The sequence below is a fragment of the Coffea eugenioides genome, chromosome 11, assembly GCF_003713205.1.
Source record: "Coffea eugenioides isolate CCC68of chromosome 11, Ceug_1.0, whole genome shotgun sequence".
In the NCBI taxonomy this organism is placed as follows: domain Eukaryota; kingdom Viridiplantae; phylum Streptophyta; class Magnoliopsida; order Gentianales; family Rubiaceae; genus Coffea; species Coffea eugenioides.
In genome coordinates, this window is record NC_040045.1 from 52,509,040 (window position 1) to 52,519,967 (window position 10,928).

Below are 10,928 nucleotides of genomic sequence, written 5' to 3' on the forward strand. Positions count from 1 at the left end.
TGAAAGTTTAATGAGTTAGATTAGGAATATTGTTTTTTTGACCTGAACACCATAATGACATGATAACTACACAACATGACACATTGCCATCCTTAAAAAATAATGCTATCCTAATCGAATTTTGAAAATTTAAAAAGTAGCAAAACTTTTTTTTTTTTAAGATTAAGTGAGTAAAGTTATATAATTTTCAACTCATTTAGATAAGAAATTAATGTTTTAAAGTCCCTAAATAATTAATAGGATTTTACTTTTACCACTAAAGTTTAGTCGAAACTCAAACATTATCAATTAAGTATGAACTGATACGAAATACGATTCGGAACAAAATTTTCACTTTTGAGGCCTTAATCGGGTCTTATTCACTTTTGGGGACTGAATTGATACATTGGTCTACTTTGAAGGGCTAAATTAAATTTCACCCGCTCAATTTTAGATTTTGATTATTTCGGAAGAAAAAACTGGAAAGAGATATAATAAAAAGTAAACAAAATAAAAACTAAATCGAGCTTTATCCATTCCCGCCACCAAAACCAACCCGGGCACCGTCCAGTCCAGCATCATCTGCATTCTTACCCCCATACGCCCTTCGGATTCCTCTCCTCTCCCGCCACCCATCGCTCAGACAAGAGACGCCCGAATGGCCTCCACTTTCCTCTCAGTACCACTGCACCCGTCATCATCCTTCCCTCTAATCACTTGTCGAACCACCACCACGAATTTCGCTTCCCGCACTCCACGAGAACCACCGCCACTGACGTCTGTCTGCCAAAATCCTAATCCTGGCTTTACCGCACCGTCCTCCTTAACTTGCTCCCTCCAATGCCCTCACTTCCAGTCGTACGTTTCCCCGACTCATAACTCTTTCAACTCTTATTTAAAAAAAAATAAATAAATCATTGTGAGCAGGGCGCTAATTTTGATTTCATTGGCTTTCAGGTGTTCGGGTTGTACACACGAGTACAATCTCCACCACCCTGCAATAGTTGACGAGGCCACCGACTTTTTCAAGACTCTCGGCGTTTCCGACTTCACCTTTGATAGCTGTAGACTGGTAAATACTTCATTTCTATCACTTTACTGCCTAGCTGCTGGTCTTAAAAATTTTCACCAAAAGCAATAATCGATATCTCAATGATTTTACAGTGGGGATGGAGATGCCGCGCAAAACTTGCTGTTCGGGGTTCATCAACCGAGCCTTTAATTGGGCTTTATCAAGAGGGCACTCACAATATTGCTGATATTCCCGAGTGTAAAGGTGTGGATCTTTTGTAATTCTAAGTTCGTTGAATTTTCATATTTTCAACTAAATTGTTTATAACTAGGTACTTCTTGCATTTGCAGCTCATCATCCGCGCATTAATGCCGCTGTGGAGCTCCTGAAACAAGGTCTGTCATCCATCCTATTAATTGTATTTTAAAGCAACACTTATTTTTCCTTTTTCTTGGTTGAATCGCCTCCAGGCTAATGGCCAGAATTTCATCTCTAATGTGTGCTCTCTCTCTTTCTCCTGCATGTTTTCTTTATGTACTTTTGGCAGGCATATCTGATTTGTGTATTGAGCCATATGACGAAGATCAGGGAACTGGCGAACTGAGATATGTGCAGGTGATTAATTCTGTTAATAAATGACAGCAGAAGTTAGTTGTAGTCCGGATTATCTATATATGTAATGAATCCCCTTGGACTTTGCAGATGGCTGTGACTACGTATGACACATCTCTTCCTGTCTCACAAAGATATCAAAATGGTTTGTAGCTGATATTTCACTATCCCATTGTTTCCTGTAGTGTGAATATTTGGATTTGTGATTTGTTAGAAAAGGTCTATTCAGATCTTTAAATATTACTATGAATTTTTCTGTTATTTCAGGTAAAGTGCAGGTTGCTTTGGTTTGGAATTCTAGAAATGAAAACTCACCTAGTTCAGAAAAATTGAATGCTCTGGCAAATGTAGGATTCTCAATATTCATTTGTCAATATAATTTTGGATGTAATCTTCTTCATACGCATGACTTTAGGGATTGTATGTGTGTGCAGTACCTGTGGAGAAATGGTGGCAGAAGGACGAAAATCAATCTAATTCATTCTGTGTGGGCTAACTTTCAAACATCAACTAATAATGTGAGCACAGCTCTCTCTGTCATTATCTCACTGTAGCATGTATGTGTTGGTAGTATTGTTACCTACAGACAACTATATAGGTAGATATAGGTACATCCACTATGTATACTAGTAATTAAGGGGCACACTCCACGAATGTGCTTGAGTATTTGGGGGTGGGGGTTGTTTAACAAAAATACCATAGAAACATCTGTAGTTTCCTTGAATGCAATGAATATATTATCTTGTTGAAAGGGTAATTTTGGGAACTCATAATGAATGACAATTACCACAACTTTCCTTCGCACTTAAGATACACATATTTTGTGCTTGTGTACTTTTTGTAGCACTTGGAAATTTTGAAAATCCATGGCATTAAAATGGTTGATCTTGTTGTAAAAAGTCTCTGGCCGACTTCTTTCGAAGAATAATTTTCAAGTGATCTGTTATTTGGATATTGGAGAGTGCATATTGTGATAATGTGTGAAAATGCCATTTGAAGCAGTCAACTAGAATAAATATAATTTGAACCTTATATTTTCATGGAATTTGGAATTGTGAAGTCTTTGAGTGAGTTAGATAGCTGTGAATCTCATCACAGAAAGGTGAACTTTTGGGGTCTGTGAAAGGGAAAATTAACATGACCTGGTTGTTCTCTTTCTTTATTATGGTTGGCAAAGTAATTGGACTCTATCTCATGAAAAACACCCTTTTATGTTCTATCTTCTTTTATATGCATCTCTTTTGCAGGTGCACTTGATCAATCTTTAGTGCACCTCAAGGAATGCTGCCAGCAAGTTGTGGAGGGTGGGGAATAGTCTGCAGGGTCCACTCCCTGCGGGACACCCTTAAAAAAAAAAAAAAAAGGAATGCATGTGTTAATGTGAATGAGTATAAATTTTTTTATCTTATCTCTATGGTCTCTGAAATCAAAAACCACCATGCTGTATGAATTTAACCTTCACAATATCTTGTATTTATGTGTCTTCTTCTAGTTTGGGTAATTTCCATTGACTGCATATGAAATCTAAGTTAACTCTAGAATCTACATATGGAAAATAAAAACTTTACTGTGAATGTGGAATTTGGATTTTTCCATCCTGTGGAGACCTAGGGCTAAAATTTTTTGAAATTGAAAAAAGCTTTTTAGAGAGCAGGCTTTGGGTTGCTTCTGAGCACACTTACTTTTTTAAGCAAGAAAAAACGTGAATGTGTCTTTAGTTTTTTGGACAAAATTTACAAATTTAACTTAAATTTCTATATAAAAAGATATACTATAGATTTCATAAGCTTTTGACAGGCCCTTAAGGATGTTAGTGTCAAACTAGCCTTCAGCAGACCTTTGATATGTTATTTGTGTTGATTTAGATCATATTTGGGAATAGATGGAGGCATTTGATTGGAGACGCAGAATTCTGGGAACATGTTGGAGGAATCGATGTTTCTTTGGCTCCATCAAGCTTTGGTCAAGCAAATACCAAGGTAGAAATCTGAATAAAGTTTGTTGCTTGATTTAGCTTTGTTTTAAGAAAAAATGGACATGCTCTTTTGGTTTGTTCTATCTAGGTATAGATATCATTGGTCTTGTTTCTTCTGAATCAACTTTTTCGTCGTGCAAAGGATGGTGGCAGGAACTGTCATTATCTTGTGTGTTCTCTTGATCGTCATTTGATATTGTGATGACTATTAATCAGTCCCTTACTTTATTACTGCCCTAGTGTTTCTCCCATCTGGATGGATAATCAAATAATTTTTCATTGTTTCCTCTGTAGTACGAGGATAGTTGGTTTATGCATTTGTTTATAGTTAACATATTTTTAAATTTTTGTCCAGGCATTTGATTCTTTGCTTCGGAAGTTACAGAAGTATGTCCCTCATGGCGCATCAGTGGTTGATCTTTATGCAGGAGCCGGTGTTATCGGATTATCTTTGGCTGCAATGAGGAAGTGTAGGTAAGAACCTGATAATGTAAAGAGCTATAAATTTTGGTGCTTGACAACTGAGCATTCATTCTAATACACTTTGAGTTTTTAACAGGTTAGTAAAATGTGTTGAGGTTAACAGAGAGTCAAAGATGTCCTTTGGAAAGACAGTTGAGCGTTTACCAGCCTCTCTGGATTGCAGCATCAGCTGGCATCAAGCAGACACATCAGTAGTAAGTGTCAATTTTTCCTTTTCTTCAAAATCACGCACAAGGAATTGGGATTTGTATATGGCAATGCATGTATCTTTATAAGTGTATTCTGTAGGTCTATACTTAGCCATCCATGCGGGCATGTGGTACAGTTGATACTAACGCAATGCATTTTAGCTGTGAATGTGCTTTTCGAAATTCCCTCCTTTTATACTTTTTTGGACAGCTGAAGATAAAGAATATCCAATCAACTAATGTGGGTGGTTGGGTGTATTCTCTGCAGCACTTTGTTGAGCTCTTACATTAAAAATTTGTTCAGGAACCTCTTTCTTGGCTTGTGGGATCAGAGGTGGTTGTAGTTGATCCTCCCAGGAAAGGGCTAGAACCATCTTTGGTTGATGCATTAAGGACTATGTCATCCGTGGAGCTTAAATCAAAGCTGCCTGAAAGGTAGAGTTAGAATGGAATATAAAATCCAGTTGTGAATTGCTCTTTTAAGTAGGATGTTTATATGCATTTTTTTTGGTCTAATCTCAGTCCATCCTTAGAGGCCAAAGATGAAAAGAGGCCATGGGTTATTAGAGCAAGACAACCATCAGTGCAATTTAAACTCGGGCCTTTGCAAGAGGAAAGCCACTCGCTGCCTCAAACTCTAATCTACGTAAGCTGTGGGTGGCAAAGTTTTAAAGAGGTAGATTGGCATTATGGGTTTTTCATGACTCCTAGGAGCTGTCACCTAATTAGACGAATTGAATCTTTGATTTTCAGAGAACCCCCCTTCCTCTCTCTCTCTCTCTCTCTCTCTGACGAGGAAAACTTTCTTCTGATTTTTTACCAAAGAATTGATCTTTTTACAGGATTGTGCATCACTTTTGTCTGGAGAGACATGGCTTTTGGACAAAGCGCATGGCTTTAATTTCTTTCCTGGCACACAGAGGTACTGTTTATCTTTGTGTCTCCCATTTAAGTAGAAGATATGTTTAATCTTTTCATCGAAATTTTCCGTGCAAAGGGCTCTATGTTGTGTTTATAGAACTTCTTTGAGAATAAAGACCAAAATTTTTGTATATGTGCGACTTAGACAAGGGGAAAGAAGTTGAATTACTTTCTAGAAAATCCCAAGCATTGGATCTGGTGAGAGGCTAGCAGTGGGATGTCTTTGCATGGATGAAAGGAAGTTACATGGTGGTTGTTGGAAGCTATGGGTTCGTGATTATTCTGACCCATTTTTTTTTTTTTTGGCTGTTCCCTTGACCATACTGGCACTGCCTGCTTAAGATCAAATTAGTCTTTGTCAAATGATTATCGGTGGTGTCATTTGCCATTGATCAAATAGCTGAACGCGAATATGAATTCATTTAATATATGACGCCTACAGTTCGTACTACTGTACATGGGGGCTCAGTCTTGTATCAGTTTTAGGTTGCCAACGAAGTACATGACGGCCAAATCTTTGCCTTACTGCTTTGTAACAGAGTTCATTATGCCGCAATAGGCTTCAAGTTAATGACTCTTTAACATAACTGTTCTACTTTGCTATATTACTTGCTTTGAAGGAGTTCACAGTGTGGCATATTATGTGGTCGGCTGATTGGTAAAACCTGAATGAAAAAAAATATACTTTAAACAAAAATATCTGCTTTATGTTACGTTCTTTTCTTAATAAGGGACAACACTCCAAAGCAACTGTTATCAACATTTTTCAGCCTTTTCTACCCTGATCTAGGTACAATTATGTTTCTTAAAAGTGCAATGATGTGACTGTATTTAGCAGTAATGCGTGAATCTTTACTTTAGATTGATGCATTATAGCTCATTGTTGTCATTTGAAGTCCTAAATGAGACATGGATTAGTTTATGCAGTATTGAGATTTTGGCAGTATTTAGAAGAGGCCCAAGAGCAGGCATGAAGAAAAAGAAATCTGCAAAAAAGAAGAGACCTTCTTGAGAAGAGTTTGCTGATGCAATTAATAGCTTAGATGCCGTGTTCTGATGGAACTCAAGCGTACATCTGGGGAAACAGAAATATGTATGGAAGAACCACTGTTGTGGAAGTTTGCAAAAGAAAGACATCAACAACAAAATACCTGTGTATTTGACGAACTTGCAAAACTAAAAAGGTTGTAGATGTGTAGCCTATAAATTTGTTCCGATGTCCATCAATGATGAACTTAGCTGAATGAAAGATAGTTGACACACGTCATATCTGGCTTTATGGAGTTTGTGAAAGAATGCAAAACTGGAGAAGATGAGAAAAGAATTCAAAAAAGCGGCAACGGTTCGTATTCAGTTGGAGAATTTTAGTGTCCCTTTTTCCCCTTTGACTTTGCTAGATGAGGGAAAGCACTCAAAATATTGTGGGCTCTCAGGTCTTGCCTGGTCAATATTCCCACCACAGGAGAAACCTACAAAAGGGAGCATAACATCAGGTAAGTGATACTATATTGGATAGTTATGGCTTATTTACGGAAAAAGCATTCTTTTCCATCATATGTTGTAGTTTCCTTCTTGTTTTAACTATCACTATTCAATCCTTTTTATGTCTTTTTTTTTTTTTGGGCTTCAGAAATCTTAATGAAGAGTTTGCTTCAGAAACTAACCCCGGATGCTTGATACTTTGGTATGATGATCATGTGCCGGAGCCCCACTTGCCTGAACAGCACCATTGCTTTTGCTGCTGACATGCTTTCTAACACCGTATAGGGTGTGGTATTTGTTATGGGATGCAAGTCAACATACATCTCCATTTCATCCTTTGTTACAGTCACGTCATCAATCTTACCCCACCTTTCAGCCAAATCAACCCAGGTGAATTTCTCTCTCACTTCCCACTCCTCTGTCCTCCGTCTTTCTGGCAGGAACCACTTCCTTTTCAGCACTAACAGAAGGTGAGCTCGCAGGACTAATCCTACCAGTTCAGTTGCTCCAGTTTGTGTCCCAACTGGTGCCATTACCCCTTCATCTACAACGGGGAACCCATTGTGTGTGGTGTTCCTGAGGACTTCTACAATGTAGCCAACTTTCTCGATCCCATGAAGAGTAACAACTGGCGGCTTGACATCAGCTAGTTCCCCAACAGTTATATTTCTCATCCATGGTTCTGGATTTGCATCTAAGAAAGGTAGACCTTTTAATTCTAGTATTATCTCGTATATGCTTGGGTTGAAGCAGTCTCCAACTGTTTTGGCAATTAGAAGAACGAGCATTGTCATGGGTAGCAGGAGAAGGTTGTTGGTCAGCTCAAGAAAGATGACACAGAGCGAAACTGTCATCCTCATTGAACCAGCCATTAGAGAGGCTGCACCTAGAACGGCATAGAGCCCTTGGTCAATTTGTGTGTATGGGCCCATGGCAACGCCAAGCATACGACCATAAGCAGCACCCATGAGGATAATTGGAAGGAAAAGACCAGATGGAACGGCAATTCCAAAGGTTATGAGCCCTAGAATGCAATATAGAACAAAGAAGATAGTGAGGGTAAAGATATGGAACTCTGAGGAGGTGCTTGTGGAGAAAATGTTGCGAACAGCATCATCATTGGTTGTGAGGAGAAGAGTGGCTAGGTCATTATACTGTCCATTTGGGCAGTTGAATTGCTTGAAGTTTCCTGCTCCTCCATTTGTGGGGCAGGAAGTCTCTTGAATGGAGGGATCACAAGGTCGGCAACTAGCAAGGAATGGTAGTCCATATACGCATACAGAGGTGAAGATAGAGACACCAAGGCTTAGTAGAAGTTTATGTAGTTTTCCTTTCCTGCAACATTAGTAGAGAGTAAGAACCCTACAGTCAGAACATCACAATGTTTTTAATTCAGGTTGGTTCTCTTTAACCGTGGATTGTACTGACACAGAAGAAATTGCAATTCAGTTTAAAGCAATATTTGAATTGAACAATACGCGGCTCTCTGTTTTGAAATTTAACTATGTTTGCTAAAAGGTTCATCAGTTTTCATGCGATTGTCTCTGGAGAGAGCTTGGTTCATCTCTAGGTTTTGGCCTTTTGACCTTTGGCTTTGAATGAATCCAAGCGGTATTAAAAGTACAGAAATAACCCATGGAATCATGGGGAGAGATATTGCAGAGCAGAGTTATATATATTTGAAAAATGGGTACTTACTCATTTATAAGACTGTAAAGCCGGAGGACCTTATGGAGAACATGGTTGTAGAGGCTTCCAAGCAGTCCTCCAATTATGCCAATGACAGCAATAGGAATGAGATCTACGATGTGATACCTCACAGAAACTTCACTTACATCAAACATGATTAGACCTCCTTTTCCAAAAAGTCCACAGTATCTGGATTTGCAGTATTCCATGAAGGCTCTGAGCACCACCACCACGACTGCAGTGCTGAAAAAAGATCTCCATAGGAGGGCACTTCTCCACCATGTTGCAACCTCCTCGAGAGCAAAGAGGACGCCGCCAACTGGTGCTCGGAAAGCAGCACAGACACCTGAAGAGGACCCGCAGGTGATGAGATCTCGCCTGTCCCTGTCGTTATTAAAGTAACGAAGCCAGCGCCATTTTATCCGGTAATTGTCCGGTCCACCTTGTCCTAGTAAGGAAGCAATGCAGCTTCCAATGTGCACCAAAGGGCCCTCTTTGCCTAGATCTAAGCCTGCAGCAACAGCTCCTATGCTTCCAATGATCTGTAATGAAGTGAAGAAGCTAGAAGACCATTCAGCTCACCTCTGACGTGCAATCGAACTACTAACAGACACAATAAGTTGCTTCATGTGAAAACTGTTTTCGTTAGGCGTTTAACTTCTTCCTTGTGGTTTTGGCTTGTAAGGTGTATGTTACTGAAGATCATTTGGATGCCATCAGAAACTATTTTCTCGTTGACCGACTAATTGTGAGGTAAAAACCTTCTTAAGGATTGCAAGAGATCAGAAAAAAGCACATAATAGTGGTGGTGGATTATACTCGTTATCAAGAGTGTGTGTGTATATATATATATAATCAAGGCCTCTGTCAAATGAGGTTTGCATTGATTTACTTGCCAACCTAGTGATATGGGTACGCATATTATCAACGAGAAGGAAATTGCTACACTTTTAATAACGACGCAAAACTTAAGCTCTGAATTCTGCAATTAGAACGGCCAACTCACCTTGACAATTAATGTAGTAGCGCCATACATATTTGGAGTGTCAACCCCATTTAGATAAGCTTTAATTTCAGGTATCCCAGGGCCTGCTGCAGTAGGAGCAAAGAACACGCAGAGAACAGCGGCTAGAAGCGTAAGAAGAAAATTAGTCCCGGCAAAGAATAGGAAACCCATTAGGTACCTGCATCAAACCAAAGAGCGGTGAATGACAAAAATAATTGATTGCTCTTTGCTGTGAACAGAGATGCTATATAATATGAGGAGGCTGGTATCCCGGTATACGACGAAACCTTTTATTATTGATGTAGTCGATCACTTTGAGAAGTTTGTAGCCTGCAATATTTTCCACAGCTAGATTGATGAGGGTGGCTACTACTCCGGTTAGAAGACCAACTAGGAATGCCAAGGTCCATTTCAAGAAGACATACTGCAACACCTGTACTTGGGCTCTGCTTCTCCAGTCATGCTTGAAGAGATCATTTTCGTTGATCCTGCACAGGAGCGTAGCTTTGCGTATAAAATGCTGTGTAGGGGTGAAATGAAGGGCGGGAAGCAAATTGATCCGACAGGGAAGGAGATGTACTGGTGTAGTCTTACTCGTAGTCTAGACTCTCTATGTAAGAAACTTTGGCTCCAACCACAGCTAGTGGATTGGAGGAAAGCGTTCTGTTTCTCTTGAGGAGAGGTTGATGAAGTGAGTTGCTCTCTGGATCTCTTTCCTGGTTTTGTGCTTGTCCGTCTACGTCGTTGGTCGCCGCTGCTGCAGCAAATTGGTTGGAGTCCTCCATAAGGACGACGAGATTGGGGAAGGGGGAGAGGGGAGAGGGGGCGCTTAAAATCTCCTATCAGGCGAGGCGGAGGCAGTCATTAGCAGCAGCAGCGGGGATCTGGTGACGAGGAAAGGGAAAACGGAAAACCCCCCTTCTTCTTTCCCTTTTTTTTTTTTCCCTGGAATTCAGAGGATGGGGGAGACGTGACCATCTGGTACACGCATATACGGTACGTATTTTGCTGATGTTCGAGGGAACAGATAATATTTACGGCCAAGTTGTTCTGCGGTGCTCATTAGAGTAACTTTATAGATTATTCCATAAATTGCTAATCAAAAATTAATGCCAAGTCATACTTAATCATAATGGTGTGTGTGTGTAAATGTGGGGAAAAAAAAATGTGGGCCCTCTTGTTTTTCTAGACAAATATGTACGCACTTGCACGTGTTATCACTGATCTTGTATTTCATTATTTTTTTTTAAAAAAAAAAATTAGCTTTAATTTTCTAAACTAACTAATATGTGGGGGGCGCTCTTACTTTTCTAACATGGAGTTGGAGTGAATTATTATTAGTGTGTTGCAATGAAAGTTAGGAATTGTTATGGGGAAAATAAAAAATGGTGGGTGAATTTTTTTCAAACAGTAGTACTAACAGAAATGATAAGGAGAAGCTTGTAGGTGAAAGAGGTTCTCATGGTCGTCAATACACTTTAATAATAATAAATGAATGAATGATTGGATGAGGATCCTGATTGGATGAGGGATGGGGAAGTCGCAGAGATGATGCCACGTCATCCCCTTCACTTCATTAGT

General features: G+C 39.4%; 2 protein-coding genes across 5 annotated transcripts; one reads left to right on the top strand and one right to left on the bottom strand.

The window, feature by feature from the left end:
- The first annotated feature begins 540 nt into the window (after positions 1-540).
- On the top strand, positions 541-6,201 carry LOC113753823 (uncharacterized RNA methyltransferase pc1998). Of its 4 annotated transcripts, none has more exons than XM_027298075.1 (15): positions 541-837; positions 937-1,051; positions 1,144-1,255; positions 1,342-1,386; positions 1,539-1,606; positions 1,694-1,748; positions 1,871-1,950; positions 2,038-2,121; positions 3,469-3,582; positions 3,934-4,052; positions 4,138-4,255; positions 4,554-4,684; positions 4,772-4,925; positions 5,092-5,171; positions 6,098-6,201. In XM_027298075.1, exons 1-15 carry the CDS (start codon positions 638-640, stop codon positions 6,180-6,182), a joined length of 1,560 nt encoding a protein of 519 aa, XP_027153876.1. In that variant the 5' UTR covers positions 541-637; the 3' UTR covers positions 6,183-6,201. The 4 variants fall into 4 exon arrangements, with proteins under 4 accessions (XP_027153876.1, XP_027153878.1, XP_027153877.1 ...); XM_027298077.1 differs by having other exon boundaries at positions 6,115-6,195; XM_027298076.1 differs by lacking the exon at positions 6,098-6,201 and adding an exon at positions 5,316-5,800.
- LOC113753822 (chloride channel protein CLC-b) lies at positions 6,197-10,336 on the bottom strand. The gene is made up of 6 exons (XM_027298074.1): positions 9,942-10,336; positions 9,635-9,835; positions 9,348-9,525; positions 8,351-8,883; positions 6,835-7,987; positions 6,197-6,639 (listed from the first exon to the last, which is right to left on the bottom strand). Exons 1-6 carry the CDS (start codon positions 10,130-10,132, stop codon positions 6,535-6,537), a joined length of 2,361 nt encoding a protein of 786 aa, XP_027153875.1. The 5' UTR covers positions 10,133-10,336; the 3' UTR covers positions 6,197-6,534.
- Between the last annotated feature and the right edge of the window lie 592 nt (positions 10,337-10,928).